Consider the following 25,837-nt stretch of genomic DNA (forward strand, 5'->3'; position numbering starts at 1 on the left):
AAAATCCGACAAGCCCAAATTTGCCAACGCGCCTCTAACACGTGAAGTTGGCTGCGAACTTTCCGATACGTTATGTAGCACTGTTTTGACTGTGTTGCTATGCGATAATCTAATCGATATCGATATCGTTTGTTATTTACGTTTTCTGTTTGCAATATTTTGTTATGATTTTGGAAAAACTTTCGTTTGACCAGCGTATGCAAACGCAGAATCTTGTGCATATGCTGCAAAATAGGGAATCGGGCTTCACTCGAAATAAGTTCAGTCAAACGCCTCAACTATCACATGAGCGCCAGTTCTACAAAGCAATCACCCCTTGCCTAACGGTTGGAATCTCAATACCACCTGTTTATCTGCGCAAATTCACGCCGGACGGCAGCAAGCTGTTGGCTTTCTCCCACGACCAGCGTTCATTTATTGGCAAGTTATGAATACTTTTGACAATAGAGATAAACATAATTTATATAAATATATATATATTTGAATTCAGTGTACTTATACAAAGGCTTAGGCACATCTGGCGTTAGTCAGCTGTTAAGCGAGGCTGGCGTAGGCAGCGCCGAGACGTACATTGATAGAATAGATGGCAACCATCTGAGAAGTACAATATTTGAGCAGCTCTTTAAACCGAAATACGTGTTGCGTCTATGCCAAGGCGACTCGGCTCGTTTCTATCTGCATCGGGAGTTTAGCGTTTTTTTAGAGGACAGTCGCTATGTGCTGCTGGCCGGGATGTGCATACTACAGGGGTGCAACCTGGCTGTCTCTGACTACGAACGATATCCGGATGTCTTCGATAAGGTCGATCCCTTCTCGTACATATTCTACGTTGTGGACTTGCATCAAGGCATTGTTACTGATGAAGTGCGCCTCCCTCAGGATGCCATATCCTTGTCACACAATCACGGCATCTCAGTGCATGGCCACACCATAGCAATATTGTCACGACTGCGCCAAAGTATTTATATATATGAGCTGGTCAACGGTCGGCTGATAAAACAGGAGCACGAAATCGGTCCAAGGCCTCTCCATTGTGCATTCCAAGACGTCTCGTCTATGTTTATGGTCATGTTGGATGTGAATACCTTGTTGCCCATTACGCACATTAAGCAACGAGTGTTGAGTTTCCTGTACCGCCAGATACAACCGGATAGCCCACAAGCGAGCCAAAAATATCAGGAATTCTACAAGAATTTTGATTTCGTAAGTGTCCGAGCGCTGAATCGATTCGCATTTGCTCCATATAAAAGCTCTCACTTTATAATACTTACAGATAGAGAACATGATTATTGAAAAAATGCAGCTAATCGACAGCGATTTCTTATTATTGCGCTACGAGGAACGGCCAAAGGACACCGATGTGACACCCATTCTGGTGACGGGCGAGCCACAGCCACCGCGACGTCTCTATGTCTTCTATGGCATGAGCAGTGAGGATGTGCTTGGCGTCTACCATGATGATTCCGTGGATCTTCTGCAAATAGTGGTGCAATTTTATGATAAATTGTGCAATGTGCGCTCGCTACAAACGGGCGATGCGCCTTCCTCGCCCTCCTCGCACTATTTTATGCAACAGAATTGCATAAATCCCAACAAGTCGGCGCCTTTTATGCGTCAAGCAGCGCTGCGCTACAATCCCAGCGTGCCGGTCAGCACGCAGAGCTTTTCAACATCCCCATATCTTAACTACAATGTGTTTAGTTATGATGATAAGCTCATCTCTCCACTGGAACGTCCGAAGGCCTGCTCCGTGGAGCCCATTGTATTCCGCGATCGCGCCACCAATTTAATCAAGTTTCGCTTCAACACCAAGGCGCACAGGCCGCCCAGTCAATTCACTCCACGCGAGCTATGTGCCTTCATTTGCCATCCATTTGAGCCGCTTGTGCTCAGCATACAGAAATGCATGCACGTCTACTCCTACAAGCTACATATTTACAATCATGGAACAGTTGTGGAACAGTTTTTCAACTGAATGTTATCTTAATATAATGTTATATAGTTTTATGAAAGGATATGTGAACGTTAAAAGAATTATTGTTTAATATTTTTTTACAAATCAGTTTTGTGTTCTGTTCAAAACAGAAATTATTAAAAATAATTATTTTCTGTATATGAATAATTTCCTGTTACTGATTTCATTACGAACATTTTTGCTGGAGTGTTTTCGATATCAATTGTAAATATCGATATTTTATAAGACAATTATGCGCATCTCTGTTTGGCTATGTTAACAACAGTTCTTTAAAATGTTAAGTTTTGCGACGCCAAAAACATATGTTTTCTGTTTATTAAAAGAAAGAAAATGAGCGAGAATCCGCAAGCAGATAAAAACTGCAAACTAGATGCGAATGAAGTGCTAATAGAGGAAATCGACAGCAACGATGTGCCGGAGAACGAATTAGCACAGTTTGAGCTGACGGAACCGCTGCGCATAGTGGAAATCATCGACTTGGAGGAAGACGAAGACCCGGCGTCGCAGTCAAGCGAAGCCGCAAAGGCGGCCGCTGAGGAAGGCGCACTAATCAGACGCTATGTGCAGGGCGTTCAGTGCCTGGAGTTTCCCGATTTCTGCACCAAACTCGAACCCGGCGACGAGGAGGACGATGACGAGGCAGCACACTTGGCGGCCAAAAAGAGCAATGAACAGCCAGAGGCCTCCACGAGCGCCGCTGCAGCAGCTGCTAGGCAATTGACCCCAACGAAGGCGCAGTCGAAGAACACGTTTGGCGGCCGCACTGGATCCGGTGGTGGTGGCGGTGGCGGAGGCGGTGGCAGTTTGGGTCGCCGCAGTCAACTGAGTGCCGCCTTGGTAGGCCTCATGGGCGAGGCGAATTTGTCGTTTGCATATGGACGCTTCGATATGGCCGAGCGCATTTGCATGGAAATCATACGGCAGAATCCTCTGGCCAGCGAGCCCTTCTACACGCTGGCCGAGATCTACGAGAATCGCGATGAGGTCAAGTTCTTGCATTTTTCCACAATAGCAGCGCATCTAAATCCTCAGGATCGTGACATGTGGATACGTATCTCGGATCTACTGGTGCAGCAAGGACATCTGGCACGCGCGCGCGTCTGCTACACGAAAGCCATCAAAGTGCTGCCCAAGGACTATCTGCTGCGGCTGCGCAAGGCACAGCTCTTGGAGCGCATGGGCGAGACAAATGCGGCAATGTTTACGTACTTGAAAATGCTGCCGCTTATGCCGTCGGGTGAGTGGAGCTTGTGCCTCACCACTGGCAAAAATGTGGCACGTTATTTCCATGTGCTCGAGAAGCACAGCATTGCACTAGAGGCTATGGAGGGCACGTACTGTGTGTGTGGCGCACGCTTCTCAGTCGAGGATCTCAACATCTATCTAGAGCTGCTCATACTCAATAAGCAATACACCAAAGTGCTGCGCTGTTTGCGAGAGCGCACCAAACTGGAGCTGGAGACGGAGCAGGAGAGCCTGGAGCTCATCTACTTCTGTCACATACCCGACGACTATGTGCCCGAGCTGCGTGCCAAGCTCTGCGTCAGCCTCATACACATGCACGCACATCATTTGCTCGGCTATATTGTGCAGAATGTGCAGGAGCATATTGCACCGACTGTGGATCGCCTGGAACTGTATATGGACATTACCGAGGCGCTGATGCAGGAGCACAAATATGCCGAGGCGATTGCTCTAATGCGCCCCATTACCGATGCCGACTCCTTTGATTGTCCCGCTTTCGTTTGGCTGCGTCAGGCCGAGTGCTTGCGTCAACTGAATCGCACCCAGGAGGCCATCCAGAGCTATGGGCGTGTTGTGCAGCTGGCCCCGTATTGCTATGAGGCCAAGTTCACGCTGTCGGCACTGCTCAAGCAGCAGGGCAGACCGGAGGAGGCGGTCAAGGCACTAGAGCAATCTGGCGAACAGGAGGGACAGCCACTGCATGCGCGCCTGCTCTACGAGCGCTGCATAATGCTGCAGCAGATCAACCGCATCGATGAGTTTCTTGATGTTGGCTATGTGCTACTGGGCCGACACTCGATCAAGCTGAAGAATCGCGAGGAGATGATGGCCGCTTCCAATGGCGGCGGCGCCTACAACACCGAGGGCCTCAAGGCTATCATGCAAATGCGCAGCCTCTCCGATGTGGCGAGCGGCACTGAAACGGAGCAACAGGTGGGTGAAACGAGTATTTCACTTGAAGTTACAATAAATTGAATTCTTGACAGGACACACTGAAGAACACTGCTAATGCTGAGGGTTCCGATCTGACCATTACGAACGAGTACGATCTGTTCCTGGAACTGGTGCGCACTGCCCATGCGCATGGCATGCACAGCGCCATTGAGCGCATCTGCTTCGCCATGGTGACCACGAAGCGTTTCACCTACTATCACTACGAGATCGAGCGCCTAATGATTCTCGCCTGCTATTTTAATCACGACTGCGCCATCGGATTCTCGTATCTGCGCGAGCTGATTGCCAAGCAGCCGGAGCTCGTCAATCTGTGGAACATGCTGTCGCTGATGGTGCAGCAGGGCGATGAGGTGCGCTACTTTCGGTACGCACGACGTCTGCTCCAGCGTCATCCGAAAGTCACCCAGCCCATGCGCCTGTTTTTGGGCCACTACCACCTCAACTGCAGCTCGTACAAGTATGCCCTGAATGTTTATGTGCCCATACTGCGCGAGCAACCGCATCCGCTGGTCGCCCTCTCTATAGCCGTTGTCTTTAACCAGCTGGCGCTGCAGAAGAAGGTGTTGCGCAAATCGGCAGCTGTTGCCCAAGCGGTAGCATTTGCTCTACGCTATGCGGAACTGCGTGGAGGGGGCAGCCCTGACAAAGGCAACGATGTACCAGACTCAAGTGCTGCCCAGCAGGAGATCTACTACAACATTGGACGCATCTATCATCAGGCAAACATTCTGCATCTGGCTACCGATTATTATGAGCGCGCTTTGGCCGCACAGCATCCGCTGATAAAGAAGCATGACTCGGTTTTGGGACTGCAGCATGAGGTGGCCTTCAATCTTCATCTAATCTACCGAGCCAGCGGCAATAAGTGGAAGGCGCGACAGTGTCTAATGCGTTACTGCGTTATCTAGGCATTAAGTATAACTTATTTAATTTTATATACCCTATAAATCAATCCTTACCAACCAGAGATCGGAGATTGGTATTGATAACCCTCTGAAGTTTTGTTAATTTTTGTATTTATATTTTAATATTAAATCAGGACGGAACAGGACAATAAATGTATGTTTCATGTGAGACGGGATGGGATCGAATTTTCTTTTCTCTGCCCATCTTTAACACCAACAACTTTTCCAATTTCAATTCTACGAAACACAATTTTTTCTATTTTAATGCGTACAGGGTACAATGAGGAAGAACCCAAGAAAAGATTGACAACGAATCAAGAAGCAAAACTATGTATTATCAGCTTGGTTTCAGTTGAAATAGATTAACATTTAAGTTGAACAAATTATGGGCCAGTCAAATTAATGCTTCATGTATGTATATTATTTTGTATAGCAAAAAAAAAAACAAATAAATAATTAATTCGCTGGAATTCCCTAATCTAAACTCGCATTGAGAAAAATGTTTGTTAGTATATAATTTCACGAATTGTTAAATTATTATTATGGGCCGCTTACAAAATTCAAACAAGCATTCTTTGATCATGCTTCAATCAAGCATGTCGTTCTCTAAAGACTTGGTTTTTCTAGAATCCTCAGCTAATCACACACTTCGCACACTTGTGACACCAGCGACTCCTTATGAATCATCAGCGTCTGGTAATGCGACGGCATCCAACATAAATTGGCAAACAGGAATGCCAACACATGGCTCATCTTCATCTCACAACTTGACTGCGAATCCTGTGGTTAAATACCGCTGGTTTCTCTTCAACTGTGACGAAATGTGGATGCGGTATATTCAACCAGGAATGCAAACAATACGTTGGAAATCCTTCTGCTGGTTTCTTCTGCGTGGAGTACTAGAGGAGAGGCAGAGCTTTGTGGAGATATTTCCATGTGCTGGACGTCAGGCTGTACTCAAGGTAAATGGTCTTGCAATTCGGGAACCACAACGTCTATATGTTGGCGATATCATCACTGTAATGGACGAATTGCGGTGGGAGGTTCGTCTTGACTAACTGTGATGGATGAATCTTAGGATTATATGAATAAATATTTAATTAGTTTACAGTTTTTTAATATATAATATGTCTATGATTTTTGGATAGTAAAAATAATGTAATATTGGTTGATAAAAATGTATGGAATCTTAGATACTCTAGTTGTTCGTTACTTTTTAAATATTTTTTTTAGGCACAGGATCTGGTCTATTAATAATCCAATTGGATTTTGGTATTTTCCAAATATATGCATATGTATTTATATATGTCTGCCATAAAGCTATTCAGCTGTTCTTTGTTTAATTTAATTAGGGTTTCGTCATATATTTTGCTCCCCTGAAACCAAGAAATAAATAACACTATTATTTGATTTAAAACTGCAGTTAACCAGCTTGCAGAGGAGCAGCATACTATACTACCTTAACACTGCCAATAGTAAGTGTGCAAGTATCGATAATAATAGTCATATCGATAACATTAATATCGGTGTAGCCATTGTTTAGAAGTGGGAGAGAGGCGAAGTTTGTTTCGCGTAATTTTTCTGGTTTTCATGGCTGCAAAATGCAGAACTCCAAGGCCAAAATGGACGAATTTAAGACCAGGTTCATGGACATGCTGCACAAACAGGTAGGTGCAACAAGCGGCCAGCGAACGGACAGAGGCTAATATACTTTCGCCCCGCAGACGAATCGACAAATGAAAATTCCTGCAATGGGATTTTCCGATTATTTCATACAGACCGTCACAACGGATGCTTTGCCCAGCACAACAACAACAGCAGCAGCAGCAGCAGCAGCGGTGGCGGCAGCAGAAAGTGCAGATGCGGATGCTAAAGATGCTGCAGTGGCCGCACAAAAATCGGATCAGGAAATTTTGGAGAGCATTGAACAGTGCTACTACAGCGCCGATAGCAATCCGGAGCTATACGAGCTTAAGGTAGGCAATGGCATGATCCAATTTTTAGTAAAATCCAATTGTCCAACTCTTTACAGAAAGTTCTCGGCGCTGGCATTGACAACCAGTTAATTGAGTCGACCATCGCTCAGCTGCGCACACAGCAAAAGGTGCTGACCAAGCAGGTGCTTCAGAACATATTGGAACAACGCAATGCATGCAATAGCGAGTTTCAGGCCATCAATGAGACCCAAAAGAAACTAGAGGAATCACTGTGGACATGTCAAAAGGCGCGCTCTTACTTGAATTACGCACGTACAAATTTAACAACGAACAGCTTGGAGATCCTAGCGAGCTATCGCAAGCGCGAGGTGCTCAAGGAAGTGCTTGACACACTAATGGCCATTAAAAAGTTGGTAAGTAAATGTTTGCGCTCTCTCCCGGATTTAGTAATACCGACTGTGCTCTGTTTGCCACCCATAAAGCGCACCACAGATGAGGAGCTGCAAAAGCTGCTGGCTGACCACAACTATTCTGCAGCTATAGCGCTTTTGTTGCAGTGCCAGAGCTCCGCTGCGGGATTCATGCAATATAATTGCGTGCAGTCGCTGCACAAAAAGCTGCAGGAGACCATGCTGTTGATGGAGTATCAGCTGGATACCGTGCTTAACGAAATGGTGCTAAATTTTGACATGCGCAAATATGCCAAGCTGCAGGAGGCTTATAAGCTAGCCAACAAGTCACTGATTGCCATGGATCAGTTGCACATCAACTACATCTCTGCGGTACACTCCACGGTGAATGCGGTGGTGCGTGGCTACAGTGAGCCGAATGCCGAGGAGCAACCTAAGCTGCTTTATGAGCAACTATGCGAGCAACTCAATTCAGATAAACTTATACCCTGTCTGATTAGCTTGTGCAAGACCTTCTGGAACATTCTAGCCTCTTACTACCAGGTGGTCATGTGGCACAACAACTACAAGCTGTATGCACAGCAGGAGGACACAGATGGCGAGTCACCCGATCTTTATATACAGCAAAAACTAAAGAAGGGCCAGTCTCGCATCTGGAACGATATACTGAACAAAGTTTGCCTGTTTCTGCAGAGTGCTAAGCTGAAGACGCTCAAGTATGATCAGTTCATACAGGTACTGTCCATAGTGCAGCGCCTGAAGAAGGTGGGCGTAGAGTTTTGCGGTGAGCAGTCAGAGAAGCTAATTGCGACCATGCAGCAGCAGAGCGAGGAGTTCTTCAAACGCTATCACATTTGCTGCGTCGAGGAGATTTGCTTGTTCTTGGACAATGAGTCCTGGACACCGCTGGACTCGTTTTCGCACATATTGCAGTTGCCGGTAGCATAGCACTAAATGCCAAATGCTTTGCCATTATTAATAATCTTATGTGTTATGCAGGAATTCCGTTCGGTGCGACACACGTTGCGTCGTCACAAATCCCCAACGACAGCGCTGCTAGCTTCGGCCAATAACTCGCCCATTAGCAATAACAACTGTGACGAGTTGGTCTCTGTGCACTCACAGGATGGCGGCGGCAGTTCCATTTATGGTTCCTATGGCTACTTTTTGCGCTTTTCGGAGAAGAGTTCGCCCTTTGATGGTGGCCTCGATGCTGCCATGCTAGAGGAGGACATACTGTCGGGCATTGTAGATGAGGCCTCGTGCTATTTTAGCGAAGAAAGCGACGACGAGCAAAAGAGTCTACAGAGCAAAGAGTTTGCCGATGATGCCAGCAAGTAAGTGTCTAGTCGATGCGTTACATTTCAATGATAAAAGTTATTTAAATTTGTTGCTTTTGCCAGTCAACTGCTTGTGAACAACACAGCCTTAAATGTGCTGCGTTGCATTGGACGCTACCTGCAAATGTGCAAGCTGCTGCACTGCATCTCACCCAAGATAGTATCATGCATGCTGGAGCTGCTCGATTTTTATGCGTATGCAGTGCATGAGATATTCGGCAGGGATGCGGTAAGAAGGGTTTGTGCATGATAGATCCCATTTTATGCTATCAAATTTCGCAGCTGGTGGCCACTGATAATCTATATACCCCACGTCTGGAGCAGCGTCTTCGGGCCGTGGAGACGAATGTGCTTACTCAGATAAAAGTTTGGCCGCTGAACTTTTCATCTTTGGTAACAGCGCAAAAAAATGGGCATAAGTTCACTATTAAAGTTTCATTCATTTGCAGACCAACAATGAGCTGGCTAATCCGGACACGCTTTACGGTCTAACACAACGCATTGTGGCCGTTGAGGCTGGACGTAGCATGTTTCAACAATTTAATGTGCTCCAGCATTACTTGAATCATCTATTGCCTGCTGCCGAGCGGTCAACTTTAACTAATTATCTCGAATATGGTGAATTTATGGCTGATCTGGCCAAACCAGTTTACACATGCGTCACATCTCGCGTCATTGATCTGACGGGCATACTGGCGCAAATGGCGAAGGTCAAGTGGGATGTGAATCATGTAACGCATCAGCATAGCAGCTACAGCGATGTCTTAAATCGCGTAAGTACAATAGATTAAACTATAACAATATCAACCATAATCTAAGCAGCTCCAACATCCTTTGTTTTTATAGAACATTCAGAGCTTTGCCATGTGCCTGGAGGAAATAGCGAAGGAGGTGCCAATACCTGGCAAACATGTGTGGAACTCAATGGCGCATGTGGTCACACATTTGCTGGTAGAGGGGTTAGTCAGCTATTATATCATTCCTATGAAATCCGATCAAATTTTTTTTTTTTTGTTCTTAGGTTTTCCAACGTAAAGAAATGTTCCGCTGGTGGACGTGCACTAATGCAATTGGATTTTGCTAATTTTATGTCGTTCCTTGAATTAATCTCGAATCAAAAGTATCCGCAACATCGCGCTTACGTGGATGTCTTCATCAAGTCCTATTACTTCTCGCCGGAACAGTTCGAAAACTGGATTGAACAGCAACGACAGGGCGATGAATATTCCGCAAAACAACTGACGAATCTGATACAATGCATTTGTGTCAGCGATAAGCGCACACGACAGAGGCTGCTGCAGCTGCTGGAGGGTGTGGCATCAAGTGTTACGCCCACCACAACGCCGCACAAGAATAACTATAGCTCCGGCTCGAATCTGAGCAATGTTATTTAAATTAATATTTTCTCTCTCATTTTGTATTTCATATTTATTTTGTTATAGTCGTAACCATTTGCTAACTATTTGGTCGAACCTTTGTTAGTAGCTGAATTTTGTGGACGTTCTATTTAGATTATACATTCCGTTTAGTGCAAATTGATTAACATTAAGCTGTAAGTTGATTGTATTTAGTTACATAAGCGATCTCCATGATGTACTTCGTTTCGAATCTGTGAATAACGTGAAATCTCTATTTAAATGCTACACGCTCTCTACTTGTAGACAAGGCACAAATTTATTATTCTTTTTTTGTTTGTAATTGGGTCTATCATTCTAATGACTTAAGTACCTAGAGAAAGCATATACACATACACATATATCTAAAAATAGAGATAAGGCATATACAAAACTAATATATTTATTTTAATATCCAATTGTAATATTTATTTGCGAAACGGACAAATAATTGTAATTAACCGCGATTATACATATACTTAAAAACCGCAATTTACCCGATTTGTGGGTTACTAACATACACTTTAATACCTAGGGGTATATGGATCTGTAACTAAAAACAACTAATAAAGAATACATATTTTGAGATATGCATATTAAAATGACGTATGTTTTTTAAATCGTATAACATTTGAGGTTGGTCTTTGGTTTCATAATGATTTCATAATATACATATATATATATTTGATAATTGTAGAAGTCGTGCGTGTAGAAGAGATCTAGAAGATCTGTACCCAGGGCGAAAGTACTCAAAATATATTTTGCATTTAAATATTGCTGAATCATTAAGGCTTTAGAGGTCAAAGTACCTTATTTATATTATTATTTAAATATTGCACAGCAGTATAGAACCAAGCCAACTTTTATTTATAAGCACTAGTTCCAGTTTTTTATTTCTACTTAATAAGATTAGTGTATAAAGTTCAGCGCTTATTATTATTATAAAATTTGTATTAATACTTTTATTATTTTAATTAAGTATAGGGTGTAGTTACCACTATTAACCGATGTTTTATGTGGCCTACGGATAGGATACATGGATACATGGCTTATTCATTTATCGAGCTTGTGTTAACTATGTATGTTACTATATAAAGCAGCTTAGGTTTATTATTGGGTATTTGAACGATTCTATTCAGGCACTAAGAATATGTCAGTCTATGAATCAGCTATATTAATAAGGAATGTTTACTATTGTAGCATTGTGCTACGCCTAAAGGCGTTACAATTTGGCCTTTGCCAGTGACTCAGCAATTCAAAAACCAAGGGGTCTATAAAAATGCCGGTTATCGTTGGATACTCTACATACTATATTTAGTCATGTGGAAATTATACACTCTTTTACTTATGTGCAGCTCGCCAGGCTGGGCAGCAAAGGATTTCATGGAGGAGGTGTTGCGGGAGTCGAAGCCATCATTGCTCATGATACGTTACGACCACTGCCCGGAGGACTGGCTGCAGCGACTGCTTGTGGAGCCTCAGCTGCCGCCAGTGGTGCTGCAATCGCTGAGCAGTGCCACGCCTCCAAGCAACCATTTCTCGCGTGTGCTGCATTTGATCTGCTTGCCCAGCGTTGACTATCCGGCGGAGCAGCTGGCCGCGTTGCTGGAAACTGTGCGTGGCACAAGGAGCATCTTTTATATAACTGCTGCGGTTTCCAATGCCTCGTCTGATCATGTGCTCCATTCCTTGCTAAGGCAGTGCTATAAGTTGAAAATATTGCCTGTAATCGCTTTGCTGGCCGTTGATGCTGGGCAATTCTATTATCGCTATCGTCCATATCCGCACTTTGAGCTGGAGCAACGTGCGCTGGATCAGCGTCCATTCTTTTTGGCACACTTAAGCAACATGCAGGGTCAGCCGCTTATCTTATTGCCCGACCAGAAGCATCCGCGCACCATCATTTACACGGACTGGCGCACTGGGGCGCAGGTGTTGGCCGGCTCCGTGGGCCGCTTTATGCGCACCTTGGCCTGGAAGCTGAATGCAACCATACAGTTTCCCGTGCAGATCAAGCCAGGTGTGAGTCTGCATTATAAGGAGCTGCTGAAGCTGGTCGAACAGTTCCAAGTGGATGTGCCAGCCGCCGTGGTGCACCTGATGCGCTCGGAACAGCTGCCCCTCATTAGCTTCCCCTTCGAGCTGAGTCGTATATGCTTGATGATACCACTGGCACAGCAGCTGCCCATCAAGGAGGTCTACCTCATCCTGGGCAATGTTTACCACCTGCTCATTGCGCTGGCTATGGTCTATGGCTTTGGGCTGTTGCTTAATCTGCACAGGTGTCTGACTGGGCAGGCCACAAACTTGGTGGACTTGCTGCTCAATGATGTCGCGCTGCGTGGAGTGCTGGGTCAATCATTTGGACATTCTTTGCATACTAGCCTTTATGTCAGCTCCATCTTTCTGATGCTGGCTGTGCTTGGACTCAATGTCAGCTCCATTCATGAAGCTGCGCTCGGCACACTCCTGACACATCCGCCCAAATACTTTCAGCCACGCCGCTTTGCGGATGTGCAACGCGTGCAGCTGCCGCTGGTCATAGATGCCGCAGATTTGGAGAATGGTTACGATTTCAGTGAACTGGATCTGCGTCTGCTACCAATGAATAGCAGCGACTTCCACAGCCATAGGGACAAAATGAACCAGAGCCATGTCTACTTCGCCTCTCGTCTCAAGTGGACGCTCTTGAGCGAACAGCAAAAGTATTTTCCGCGCGAGGTCTTTCTGTACTCCATGGATGCCTGCATTCGAACGCTCACGCACATGGTATTCCAGCTGCCCAAAAATACCTGGTTCCTGGATCCTATTACCAGACTGATTATGGATGCACGAGATTTCGGACTGTTTCAGCATTGGGTCGATATGCATTTCTATGATATGGCTGCGGCGGGTTTGTTATCCTTCACTGATCCCATCCAACGTGAGCCCCAACGACTCAAGGAGGCACTCCGTTTCGAGGATCTTCAGTGGATTTGGGTTGCCTATGGAGCTCTCTTATTGCTCGCTACATTACTATTAGCGCTGGAAGTCCTTATAAAGCGGGTGCAGCAACTGCTTGAAAGATGTTAAAGCTAAACAAAAATCCTAACAACTTTCTTATTATTATATTAAAAAGCTCCTGTTGAATATACTCCTAATCCTAATAAGTAATCCTATTTGCTTTCTGATTGCTTCACGCTGTTATTGCTCCGAGGATTCCTTCAAGCAGAGGATTCCTTAAGGAAGCACTGGCCCGTTAAAAGATTGAGATGAATCGGCAGTTAAATACTATAGAGTTATGGTCGTTAAAATTCGTTAATTGTTTATTGATTACAAGTTGTTGACAACATAACAAGTGGGATTGAACACGATCTATGGGGGTAATTGTGAGTATTTGATCAGTGAGGGAAGTGCAGAGAGCTTAAGTATGTTATTGTATTAGATCAGAGTCTGAGTTCGTTGGGCTTAGACCACATTGGTGTGCTCGTCGCGATGGAAGATCTTGACGTCGAAGAACTTGAAGTTGTCCACGTCAAAGTAGTAGTCGTGCTTCACCGGCCGATTGAATGGGAAGCCGAAGGGCAGGGCATCTACATAGCGCGAGCCATGTCCAATGCCGCAGCTGACAATGGGATCGTAGCCAGTGTACTGCGCGACAGTGGGCTCATGGTATGGGTAGACCATGTAGAAGAACTGATAGACCTGACCGCCCTTCTTGCCCTTGGGCAGCATCATGCGATTGGGCACACCGCAATGTGCCTCGGACTGATCCAGCTTGAATTTGTAGTCACTGTTGGTGGCATCCATCAACTTCTGGTAGAGCTCGAAGTAGGTGGTGCGATCGTTAACCCAGAAGCTGAAGTCGCCGCTAGCGCGCTTTATGTGGTTGACGCCAGTCTCCAGCTGTACCTTGAAGTGCTCCAGCTCGAAGAAGTTCTGATAGTTGTGCTCCAATGGGATCACATGGCCGAACTCATCGTATTTGGGTCCAATGAATACCTTGACCACTGCGGTCTGGGCCTTGTCTGCGGTGATGTCCAGTGTGAACTCGAAGGGTTTGTGGTTGAGGCGATGCTGGCGGGCCTTGATCACAAAGCTGCTGCCATTGTAGAAGGAGTTGCGGCCAAATTTATAGTGGACATCGGTGGTGTGCTCCACGCTGTGCTCAACATTGACGGCATTACTAATGTCGGCGTCAAAGTATTCGAAGTAGGTGGTGAGGCTCTCAGGCATGTGAACGGCATCGATCTTGACACCCTCGAAGCCGTAGTCGACCTTGGTGTATTCTGGGAAGGTTTCCATCAGATGCCAGTAGTGGCTAAGCAGGTTCTTGTAGACCTCGAAGAACAGAGGATCGCGAATGGAGGTGTCGTAGTGCATGAAAGTGCCGGGGTAGGTTTCATGGTATTCGTTATAGGGATATCCCTCGTTCACAATGTAGCGGAACGTTTTGTCCAAGCTGCCATAGAACTGCTTGTCAATGCTGTCCACATTGCCCTGGATCATGTTGCCGAGCACGTTGACGACATCGACATCGTGTTTGGTGTTCTTGTGGATCCAGTCCATAATGCGGTGTGTGTAGATCTCAACATCCTTCACATACTCCAAATTCTCGGGCGTGTAGAAGTTGTAATAGTTGGAACGGCTGGGATACGGCACGCCATTGTAGTCGCGCAGGCCGCTGTAGAAGCCAGAGTGGACGGGTTCGTACATGTTGAAGGTGGGCACCTCACCCATATCGTTGGACAGACGCTCCAGATAGTAGCGAGCCAGCAGCTGCCAGTGCACGTAGAGATAGAGCTCACCGCGACGATCCTTGTTCAACATATGCGTCTCATCGCCCTTGGCCCAGAAGGGATAGTCCATGTTGAAGTAATAGTAGAAGCTGTTGAAGCCAATATCCTCCAGGAAATAGGCCAGACCGTGCTCGTAGTTCATATCGCCATGGACGTTCGTGTAGTTGGACTTGAGTACCACGTTGTAAACGTTGTTCAGCTGCTTGACGTGGTGGAAACCGTGCATCTTGTAGTGCTCGGCCATCTCCAGAGTTTGGCCATCAAAGAAGCTCCATGGATGGATCTCGTACTGAGCTGGGAACACAATACCCTGCATATCGTCGCGCACCAGGCTGGCAACGGTGAAGGCATAGACAAAGAGCTGCTTGTTCACATGCTGGCGGGCCCAGAAGACCACATGCTGGAAGGTCTCCCAGTTCTTGGCGAAGTAGAAGAGACGCACCAGGCCAACGGCATACTCCTCATGCAGATCGTACATAACCGTCCACACCTGATCATCATGGATGGGATGATGCTGCCAGAGCTCAAAGAAGTGCTCCAGTTTCTCCACATGATGATAGTCGCTGACATGCTCCCAGGGCTTGTACTCATAGAAGCTGGTATCAAACTTGGTAACGAACACATCGTCCTGGTAGATGTGCTGCAGCATTTCGAACACGAACTTCTGCTTCACCAGAAAGTCCTTGTCGGCCACCTTAAACTCAATGTGCTTGCCATGACCACCAAGTGCCAGCAGAGCTAGCGTCAGAACAACAACCGCCGTGATCGACTTCATCGTAATCATGGCAATACGCTGGCTGCGGGCTCCATTTATACCTGATTCCAGCTTAGAGATATGCAGCCAGATGGGGCCATCGTCCGATTGCTGATATTGCCTTGACATTATCAGAGATCCGTTCCACCTTAATGCTTAATGCTGCAGCTAGCATTGATAAGGGCTCCATGCACCTGTCAGATCTAAGTGCGGATTGATTGGGAGGCCCGACTTCCAGCAAATTCGATCGATTTACTTGTTGTTGGGACTATAATAAGCTGCTATTACAACGCCTGGTAACACCTGCTGATTGGACATTATTAGGCACTGCACCTTGATTGCACTCTGAGCCGCTGTTATTCTTCTTATTATTCATTTTTCTTTGCAGCATCGCCTGAGGGTCGGCCAGCGGTCAGCCTAATAAAAACGCGATTATCAAGCGACGTTGCCAGCGGGACTAGCTAAGTCTAAAAATATGCATCTACTAATACTAATCATATCAAGTGAAATGCCAAAACAACAAGAGTAGACAACAAAGAACAATGGAACTGCAAAGAGCAGCGGATGCGCGCATCTTAAGACCAGAGTCGACAAAGTCATCTAAACATCCGAAGCAGCTTTTTACATAGTAGTCGGTATTGGGGATATTGAATCCATGAAATTGCACAAGCCCTCAATATTTTCCCCAAAGGACTGAAAACTTTCAGATAAAACTAACCTGAAAAAAAATATATCTTCATTGTCTCATAATAAATATTTGCATTCTATTCTTTTCCATTTTATTTATTGAAGAAATGTCATTATAATTATGATAAAAGATATATTTTTTTCAATTCTATTTCATTTTATGATAAGCAATTTGCATTCTTTTATGCTCTGAGTATTTAATTTATTTTGGCGAAACGATGTAAAGAAATTGCACTATAATTATGGTACAAATTACATTTTTCTTGTATAAGATATAAATGGTTATACCCTGTACCCAAGAAATGGTTAATCAGGATATTATGAAGGGATGCATTCCGCACTCAAATAAGTTCTATATATATACATATATATCTATCAGCACGATTAATTGAATCGATCCTGCCTCGTCTGTTTGTCCGTCTATGAGTCTATCTGTCTGCTTGAACGTGTCGATCTTTGGGATTATAAGAGATACAGAAACTGGATTTGAATGAAGGATCTCAGCTTTATTATTTAATTTTTTACATGCTGGCTCTTTATTAGAGCAAGATCGATAAATTTTATTTTTTTCTAGATTTGTAGGAATCCCTTAAATATCCGACATCATTAAAGTATATTTTTAAAAAATATTTTTTAAGCCCCTCTCCATAATACTTGCTACTAGGACATCTTTTAAAGTGCTTTAAACTTTATTCATTGCTTACACATTTATAATAAATATTATTTTATATTGAAAGTAAATTCTGACTAAATAATTGGGTTTCTTTATCATTTAACTTTTTCCAAAAAAGCTTTTCACTCTTTCGTTTTATTGGATTTATCTCCATTTGATACCAACTGCTTTCTCATCAAAAGCTCAAAAGCAAATATAACGAGAGAAAGACAAACATTGCATATGTAAATTAGCCAAAGGTAGTATAGATCTGTCCAGCTTAAAAGACAGTTGCTTCTGAAATTGTTGTAGGGCAACTCCTCCGTTTTGCCAATACTGAGTAGTTTATAGTAGTTCTGACGATACCAGAAAGCGTACAGGCCACTGGCGTGGGTGTCCAGAATATAACGATTGAGGGCCTGATGGTAAATGGAGTCATTGGACAGCGGTATGGCAAAGGGAACGAGCGAAAGTAATGTGAAATCTTTGGAGAGGCGAAAAGGTGCCCGAATTTGTCTGGCGAACTTGCGTTCTATGAAGGGCCACATCGTTTGGGTAACTGGATAGGCATATGACGCATTTGGCAGGCAGCGCATGGCCTGGAACACAGCGCTGTCGACCAGCTCATGGAGGTCCCAATTAGTGCTTAGTACGTGTTGGCCAATGGCATTGAGCATGGCACGCTTGTCAGGATCTGCCAACATAACCTTGAGGCCAACCCGGCGCATATCCTGGTAGCTGCGTATCGGTGGCTTTGTAAGGGGATACACCAGTATCGTCTCCAGCTGAGAAATATAGGTATTGTAGCATACGAAGCTGCACAACAGGAGCAGCATGTATGTGTATTTAAGCCTCAGGCTAGGTCGTCTTGGCATCAATATTGTCTGATAAAGCATGGCCCTAAGCACGGGATCGGTTAACGCCCCCAAGCACCATGCACTGGGCGCCATGCCCAATTCCAGGCGATTAATATTATGCAGCAGCAGGGCAAACAGGTACATGAAACCCAACCCGACCACGCACAGCAATCGGCTTCCACCACCAAAGACCAGCGATGCACGGTCGATCTCTGATTCGAGGGGCAGCATTAGCTGCCATTTAGATATTTCCATCACATGACTGTAGTTCAGGAAATCGGGGTCCAGTGCAATATTGATAATGATCGCCGGTATATCCACTGTGCCGGTATTTATCAAGCGCGTAATTTTTTTCGTTTTAACAACCTCGTTGTCCCGAGGCTTCTGGTCCCAAGAAATCTTAAGAGTTGCGTTTAAAGTTTTGGCAAAGTTTTCCATAAATGTCGTCAGGTAACCGAACAGCTGATAATGTCCTTGTGCGTCCTTGTAGACAACAGTACGTGGAAACACGTTGTCTGCCATGGTGACTATAGGATAACCACCCATATCCTTCAATTGTGGCTCAAAGTAGCGTTCCACTTGCCAAATGCTTCGCTTGACCATTGTAAACCGAGGAAAGGCCCGATAGCTGTAAATATGCCCGGGACTCCAAGTAGCTATAGCCAGGACATTGAGCATACGGTTCTTCAAGCAATTCCTTAACAAAGCCTGAAAATCGATTCTATGGTTAATCATAAATATGGTTGCCGTGTCTCGCATATTCTCAAGATTTGTATAGAGCGCGTTTAATACCGTCGAATTTTCATATTCCACACAAACCAATGCTAGAAACCGTCTTTTAAATTGGCTTCGAAGTGTATACTCTTGATTTGCATTTAAGTTGATTATCGGTGTTTCGGAAATCGCTTTCAAATCGATCCAACAATCCGAGGAATTTTGTAATAATAGTATAGACTCATAGCCAAGCTCGACTTTTAGATCGTTCAATATCCTGCTCGGAAACTCCATTTGTGCCTTAGCTAAGCAGGCTATTATTAAGAAATAGAGTTGAATGTTTTGCAACATTTTATCACCAAAGACAGTTACTAACAAAAATTGTTTTGCAAATGGCGAAAATCACAACCAATTATCCCCTTTTATTGCAAATCAAACCAAGTATCTGCGCAGCGGGCAGCTTAATTTAATTTAATGACAGATTTATATCACAACAATTAATCGATGCGACAGAAACGCTTTACGTAGCAGGAGCTCTACGTTTTTACCATTATGTGGTAATTAATTTTCAATAGCTGTACATACAAATACAGCTATTACTTAAAGCTTATTATCATTATTGGGGCATGTAAATTCAAATTTTAAAATATTTTAATGCTTTATGAGCTTAAGAATTGGTTGGCTTAGCAATGCCAATACAAAAATCAGAAGTATATAAAAAAATATTGATTAAAAATACTTTGAAGTACAGTCCATGTTTTTCAGCCTTTTCAATTAAAATTAAAAAAAGCTCCCAGTGCCAACCATGTTCCAACAACATTATCGTTATAAATTTTCATACTCTGCCATTTGAAATAAAAACCAATTGTTCAACAACACCCGATAATTTTCGATAAATCAACAATACGTATCGCAGCGATATTATTTGCACAATGAAAACCAGTGCTGCTATATGAAGTATTATGGCGCTTTTGAAATGTGGTCACACTTGTGCATCCACAGACAAAGTAAAATAAAAAAGCGTGGAAGTAAGAGCGACCAAACCGCTTGCGAATAACAAACATATTTAAAAGAATCTGAGTGACGACATTGTACGAAAATACGGCGAATAGAGCGTCGCATCAAAAACGTGAATATAACTTTAATGGTAATGGCGCACCGAATATGCTAAACAAACGGGGTGTTGAATTAGTATAGAACAATAATTTGAAATTTGTTGCTGTAGTTGTGTAATATTTTGAAAAGTGCGAATAGCAGAAAACAACAACAAACACAATGAAACATCGCCTGATATCGCAAAATTCCGTGCGTATGAGTGTGGTTGCGTGAGTGTGTGATATCTCTATTGCGCTGTTCGAACTGAAAAGAGCGAGTGAGCGTTGACAGTTACATTTATGTATTTATTTTTGACATTAGTAAAGCGTGCATTTATTTTTCGGCATGACTATTTACAAATCTTATTGTACTCTTTTGCTTATAATTTTAGGCGTAAATTGAGAAACCAACGTATTTCTCATGCGCATCTAACGACAACAACAAATCCAAAGATACACAGAGTAGACAGTGATTCGGAAATTCAAAATTATTTACATTGGAGAACTTTGGAACTGGATTGGCAGACGTACCCCTCCGACAGCACCCCCCCTACAAATACAACAATAAACAAACAACATGAATTTACTGCTGCATCCCAAAGGATCAATGCATCTGAAATCGCATTACATGTTTCAGAATTTCTACAAGCGCTGTAAGTCTGTAATCACGCAAACAAAAAAACCAAAATCAGAACGCATAAAAACTTTCCATTGATTTTACCCCATATATTCGCGGCATGAATGTGTGTGCGTGTGTGTGTATATGAGCTCAGATATCTGTATATATGCTTATGTGTGTGGCGATGTGTTTTTTGTTCGCGTTTCTTTTATCGCAGCTTTTGTTATGACTGCATATTCGTGCACAGCTGATTCAATGTTTGCATGCACCTGGGACAATTAAATTTCCCTGTTGCGCTTGTTTTGGTACTTTTGAGTAGCGTAGCAAGGAAATTCCCTGAATCAAGTAATTAAATGAAAATTCGTTTTGTTTTGACTATGCTTTGCGGGGAGTATATTGAGTTTGTCAATAGGTTTAGTGCGAAAACTGATATATATTTGCCGGTGCATGAACGCAGTAAATATACCGGCTGTTTCGTTTGTGTTGTTATCGGTGGCGCATATATAAATATATCATTTTTTTTTTCTTCCTATGACTTCTTGGTTAAAAAGCGTCACATGAGACTGCTTATCGTCTTGTTAAGAAGCTAGATTGACCAAAAAAGTAAATATATAAACGGACTGACTTATGCAGGTACCATGCGATAAGCCTTTACCAGAGTTATCACCACAGTGAATGCGCGATCAGTTTTCGTTGCTTGCAAAGCAATTTTCTTGTATTTGTTCATCTCCCAATTTATACAACAAATAGAAGTGTATATATGTACATACATGTATGTATGTATGCATGTGGTCATTGTATATAGCAAGAAAAAGGGACAAGTGCCAAGCGCACAGGTGCACAGACAGACAAAATGACGCCAGCGAATGATGCCAACGCACAAATAAACACCCTGTATGCTCTACCCGAAATAGAGTACAGTTAGCAAACGGGTCAAATGCACCCACTCAATTCGCTCAGCCAATGCCCGAAGGTTGTATGCATTTCGCTTTCGCTGTAGCTGCTGCATTTCCCCCTCTTTTACCCCGCTTCTTCTTTACATTTACGCAGTATGTTTTTACCTTGAATTCGCATTTGATGAATTCGCCTGTGTTTTGAACACTTGCCAAATATAGAAACTGAATAACACAACGTAAAGCAAAACTGAAAGTGCATTGAGTAGATTTTCCTTAGAATGTTTTTAACCATTGAACTATTTCGCTTTGCACATTATATTATTTGCTTTGTTTTTTTTTTCACATTATATAAGTTTACTTACGTCTAGCTTTAACGACAACAACCGCAACAGGTGTTAATTTTTTTCGGCTGGCTTATCTAGCGTAATCAAGTGGAACGAACTTTTTGAGTATCGCTTGACAAGTTTTCGCTTTTGTCAATAAAGAGTTTATTTTATTGTTATTGTTGTGCTTATGCAGTTAGCCGGCTATTCAAAATCAATTTTCCTTTTGTTTTTCGCCATACCTTGAAAAAAGTTATATATTGTGGGGCTTATGCACATAAATAAACACATACAAATATAAATACAAATTGGAACGGTGGGATTCGAGAGGTTTTTCTAGTTATAGCAAAATGTTAATTATAAATTGATATGTTATTTTTTTAAAGAATTCAAGTAGAATAACATGTTTATAGATGCAAGGTTTTTAAAGTGTTGAATTGTTTTTTTCTTCATGAAAATACTATTTTCTTTTTATTAATCTAATAATGATTGTAATTTTAATAGCGTCTAATGCTTCTCTACTATTTTTCATACGCTCTATTTTCCTTCTTCCCATTTTAACCGATTTTATTTATGCCTTACCTTGCAGATCTTAGAACGAACTATTATGCATACAGTGCAACGATTAAAGGCCAGTCCTACGCGGAAGATTCAGTTTCTTCACAGCCATGGAACATTCGGCAAAGGAGAACGTTAAATGACCATTCACTTAACTCCAGTCAGCGTCATGTTTATCGTCAACATAATTTTTCCGGACATGGATTCCGGCATTTTCACGTCGATCGCACGCTCTTTGAATCGTGCTCGAAGATTGATGCGACTGTGAAGAAGCTGAAGAATCAGCAAAAGGAGAAGGTCGAAGAGATCATGAAGGAAGTGGCCAATGGGCAAGTTGCAAAGGAAACGGCATCGGTCGCCCCGGTGACCTCCATCAGCCCCGACAGTGCCGCTCTAGACGCCAGCACAGTATCGAAAGCGACACCAGCTGGTACAAAGTCGGCGACTGAATTAACAGAGGCTGCACCCAAAACTGTAGCTAAGCCCAAGAAGCCGCTTCAGCAGCGCATTTGGGATGAACTGGTGCATTATTACCATGGCTTCCGGTTACTATTCATCGACACGGCAATTAGCACGAAGCTGCTTTGGCTTGTCCTCAATGGCAAGACTCTGACGCGACGCGAGAATAAACAATTGCAGCGTACGACATCGGATCTGTTCCGCTTAATACCGTTTTCTGTTTTTGTTATAGTTCCGTTCATGGAGCTGCTATTGCCATTGTTTATTAAATTCTTTCCGGGAATGCTACCCTCCACTTTTCAAACGGCAAAGGATCGTCAAGAGCGCTTAAGGCAGTCGCTGGCCGTCCGCCTCGAGGTTGCCAAGTTTTTACAGAAAACGCTTGGCCAAATGCCCGTGCAGCACAAGGAGCACTGCAGCGAGGAGGCTAAACAGTTTGAGATGTTCTTTCGCAAGATCCGCAATCCCACAGAACAAGTGAGCAACGATGAGATAATCAAATTTGCGAAACGTTTCGATGATGAGATCACACTGGATTCGCTCAGTCGGGAGCAGCTTGCTGCTCTCTGCCGTGTACTGGAGCTGAACACGATTGGCACAACAACCCTATTGCGCTTCCAGCTGCGGCTCAAGCTTCGCTCATTGGCTACCGATGATCGTGTGATATCACGCGAAGGCGTTGACTCGCTCGATCTCTTTGAGCTGCAGCAGGCGTGCAAGGCACGTGGTATGCGTGCCTATGGTCTTACAGCGGAACGCTTACGCTTCCAGCTCAAGGAATGGATCGATTTGTCGCTGAACGAACAGGTATAATCAAAGATAGATTGCTAGTTTATTATATTTTAATGGTGTACGCCTTATCTTTAGGTGCCACCCACTCTGCTATTATTGTCACGTGCAATGCTCATCTCTGATGACAGCATTACGACGGATAAGCTGAAGGAGACAATGCGCGTGCTTCCGGATGCAGTGGCTGCACATACACGTCATGCGATTGGTGAGCGTGAGGGTAAGGTTGATAACAAGACGAAGATTGAGATCATCAAAGAAGAGGAGCGTAAGATTCGCGAAGAACGCGAAGAGGAAGACGAAGAATCAATCGCTAAGCGATCGGCCATCAAGGATGAACTGGCGCCGCCATATGTTTCCACCGAGGAAATTGCAAAGGTGACTCATCTGATGGAAAAGAACGAAGAGACAGTTGCATGTAATGAGAAGACCATCTCACCGACGGATGTGCAACTGCTCTCGGATGCGTTGAAGACTCTATCGTCAGACAAACAGCTTGTTGTGGAGAAAGAGACGATCAAAGAACTTAAGGAGGAGCTGCGCGACTATCAGGAAGATGTCGAGGAGCTGCGTGAAGTGCGACAGGTGGTCAAGGAGCCTGTGCGCGAGAGTCGAGCTGCCAAGCTTCTTTATAATCGTGTCAACAAAATGATCTCGCAGCTGGATACTGTGCTTAACGATTTGGAGCATCGTCAGCAACAGATTAAGCAGGTGGATACCACCGATCAAGCTGTAGCTGGAGCCCCCAATCCTTGTCAAATGGTGCACATAGACGAACTGGTGTCCACCATCAGACGCATGAAGGAGGCCTCCGATGAGGAACGTTTCAAAGTCGTTGAAGATTTGCTAGTCAAATTGGATGTCGACAAAGATGGTGCAATTTCAGTCAATGAGATAACCAAAGTGGTGCAAAGCATTGATAGCAAGGCAACTAAAATCGACAAGAAACAGCTCGAAGAGTTCACTGAGCTGCTCACCAAGCAGGCGACGAAGCGACGCAACGAGGAGATCGTGCATATTGACGATCTTATGCTGAACATTAAGAAACTGAAGGAGACCAGCGATGAGGCCCGTCTCAAGCACATCGAAAGTGTGCTGGACAAGTTTGATGCAGACAAAGATGGCGTCGTTACAGTCAACGAAATACGCAAGGTAAGTAATGCGTTTCCAAGTACCGTGAGCTCTAATTAATCTCAAGGAATCTTATAGGTGTTGGAGTCCATTGGTCGCGATAACATCAAGCTTAGCGATAAGGCCATTGAGGAGCTTATAACTCTACTGGACAAGGAACAGATACTGGAAGCAGAGCAAAAGATCGAGAAGGCGATTGCAAAGAGCATGAAGGAAGCAGAGAAACTCAAAATGGAGGTGGAGAAAACCGATAAGGATATGGCCAAGCTTGTAGACGGTATACATGATTCTGCAAAGGAGATACGTGATATAGCCACCGAACTAGGGGCAATGGATCAGGACAGGGACAACCAGCTAAAGGCGGAAGTAAATAATTAGTACTTTAGAATCCAAACGGATAATGTTCTAATTTAATTGAACTTATTTTCGTTACAGCCCGATGTGAAGGACGCTGCTAAAACTTTAAAGGACAATGCCAAGGAGCTGGGCGATTTGATGGCGAAAGGCTCAAATAACAACAAAAAGGGACCAGACTCGCCCCTATCGCCCCCCAAAGTATCAGGCGGTACTGGACGCAACAGCAGCAGCAGCAGCAGTAGCAGGGTCAGCGACGCAGACAACAGTAATTCAGCCACAAAGGCAGCATTACGTGAAGCGGCTGAGCGCCAAATAGAGAAGCTATTGCCAGATAACGATATCGATCTGCCGCCAACGATACCCACACCAACGGCGACCCAGTCAAAAGTTGCGACCTCAACAAAGGCGGCGGCGAATAGCGCTTCCGGTTCAGTCGCCCCCAAGAAGTTGATCTGACCGGCAAAGCCAAAGGCGAACGCGTTAATTAAGATTAAACCGGAGCTAACCCAGAACAAGCCTAGGGAAAAGTAGACAGGTTGTCTACCCTATGTCCATAACGATTTGATTGCGATTCTATTAAATATATTATTATCACAAAAAGTTAGCTAGAACAGCAATTCCATAGAAACTGTATTTAGATTGATCCTAGGCAGAAGCTCCTATTCGCGAGGCTGTATTAAGTATGTGTAACAAAAAATTGCACAACTCAAATACTATTTACTATAAATACAATCTTTTACCATTTGGGTATCATATAAAATCAGCAAATACCTTAAAATATTTACTTCGTTTTTTTTACCGCGCTAGTTTTATATGTACTCATCCATATGTGCTGGTCAATCAACTACTTGGCTCTACAATATTTGCAATTGTGATCATTAAGCGAAATCTTAATTTACGATTTATTTCTAATATACTCTTATTTAAAACGAAAAAAAACAATGGAAAACGATTTGAAATCAGATGAAAACTTTGAAGTGAAATCACAAATTAAATTAAATACGAAAAA

The 25,837-nt window shown here is 43.8% G+C and overlaps 7 protein-coding genes across 7 annotated transcripts; 5 read left to right on the top strand and 2 right to left on the bottom strand.

Annotated features, from left to right (window-relative positions):
• Positions 1-107: 107 nt before the first annotated feature.
• Positions 108-2,113, top strand: abo (de-etiolated protein 1 abo). Its single transcript, XM_064681964.1, has 3 exons — positions 108-420; positions 491-1,203; positions 1,274-2,113. Exons 1-3 carry the CDS (start codon positions 165-167, stop codon positions 1,973-1,975), a joined length of 1,671 nt encoding a protein of 556 aa, XP_064538034.1. The 5' UTR covers positions 108-164; the 3' UTR covers positions 1,976-2,113.
• A 145-nt stretch (positions 2,114-2,258) lies between these two features.
• Positions 2,259-5,250, top strand: LOC135428142 (general transcription factor 3C polypeptide 3). The gene is made up of 2 exons (XM_064681959.1): positions 2,259-4,153; positions 4,207-5,250. The coding sequence occupies exons 1-2, from the start codon at positions 2,306-2,308 to the stop codon at positions 5,080-5,082; spliced, it is 2,724 nt and encodes a 907-aa protein (XP_064538029.1). The 5' UTR covers positions 2,259-2,305; the 3' UTR covers positions 5,083-5,250.
• Positions 5,251-6,611: 1,361 nt separating this feature from the next.
• On the top strand, positions 6,612-10,765 carry Vps50 (vacuolar protein sorting 50). Its single transcript, XM_064681965.1, has 10 exons — positions 6,612-6,746; positions 6,804-7,055; positions 7,112-7,429; positions 7,499-8,365; positions 8,426-8,763; positions 8,830-8,995; positions 9,049-9,159; positions 9,216-9,539; positions 9,613-9,725; positions 9,788-10,765. The coding sequence occupies exons 1-10, from the start codon at positions 6,681-6,683 to the stop codon at positions 10,158-10,160; spliced, it is 2,928 nt and encodes a 975-aa protein (XP_064538035.1). The 5' UTR covers positions 6,612-6,680; the 3' UTR covers positions 10,161-10,765.
• A 778-nt stretch (positions 10,766-11,543) lies between these two features.
• Ir54a (Ionotropic receptor 54a) lies at positions 11,544-13,232 on the top strand. The gene has a single exon (XM_064681807.1). It carries the CDS (start codon positions 11,544-11,546, stop codon positions 13,230-13,232), a length of 1,689 nt encoding a protein of 562 aa, XP_064537877.1.
• Positions 13,233-13,438: 206 nt separating this feature from the next.
• Positions 13,439-15,728, bottom strand: Lsp2 (Larval serum protein 2). Its single transcript, XM_064681922.1, has one exon. The coding sequence runs from the start codon at positions 15,720-15,722 to the stop codon at positions 13,608-13,610; it is 2,115 nt and encodes a 704-aa protein (XP_064537992.1). The 5' UTR covers positions 15,723-15,728; the 3' UTR covers positions 13,439-13,607.
• Positions 15,729-17,098: 1,370 nt separating this feature from the next.
• Ir60b (Ionotropic receptor 60b) lies at positions 17,099-19,140 on the bottom strand. Its single transcript, XM_064681967.1, has one exon. It carries the CDS (start codon positions 18,951-18,953, stop codon positions 17,175-17,177), a length of 1,779 nt encoding a protein of 592 aa, XP_064538037.1. The 5' UTR covers positions 18,954-19,140; the 3' UTR covers positions 17,099-17,174.
• A 460-nt stretch (positions 19,141-19,600) lies between these two features.
• Positions 19,601-25,606, top strand: Letm1 (Leucine zipper and EF-hand containing transmembrane protein 1). The gene is made up of 6 exons (XM_064681734.1): positions 19,601-19,749; positions 20,089-20,349; positions 22,124-23,358; positions 23,419-24,492; positions 24,550-24,837; positions 24,907-25,606. The coding sequence occupies exons 2-6, from the start codon at positions 20,274-20,276 to the stop codon at positions 25,282-25,284; spliced, it is 3,051 nt and encodes a 1,016-aa protein (XP_064537804.1). The 5' UTR covers positions 19,601-19,749; positions 20,089-20,273; the 3' UTR covers positions 25,285-25,606.
• The last annotated feature ends 231 nt before the right edge of the window (positions 25,607-25,837 follow it).

This window comes from Drosophila montana, unplaced genomic scaffold, assembly GCF_035044405.1.
Source record: "Drosophila montana isolate Dmon_TW-CO22-7 unplaced genomic scaffold, ASM3504440v1 contig_2438_1, whole genome shotgun sequence".
NCBI lineage: Eukaryota > Metazoa > Arthropoda > Insecta > Diptera > Drosophilidae > Drosophila > Drosophila montana.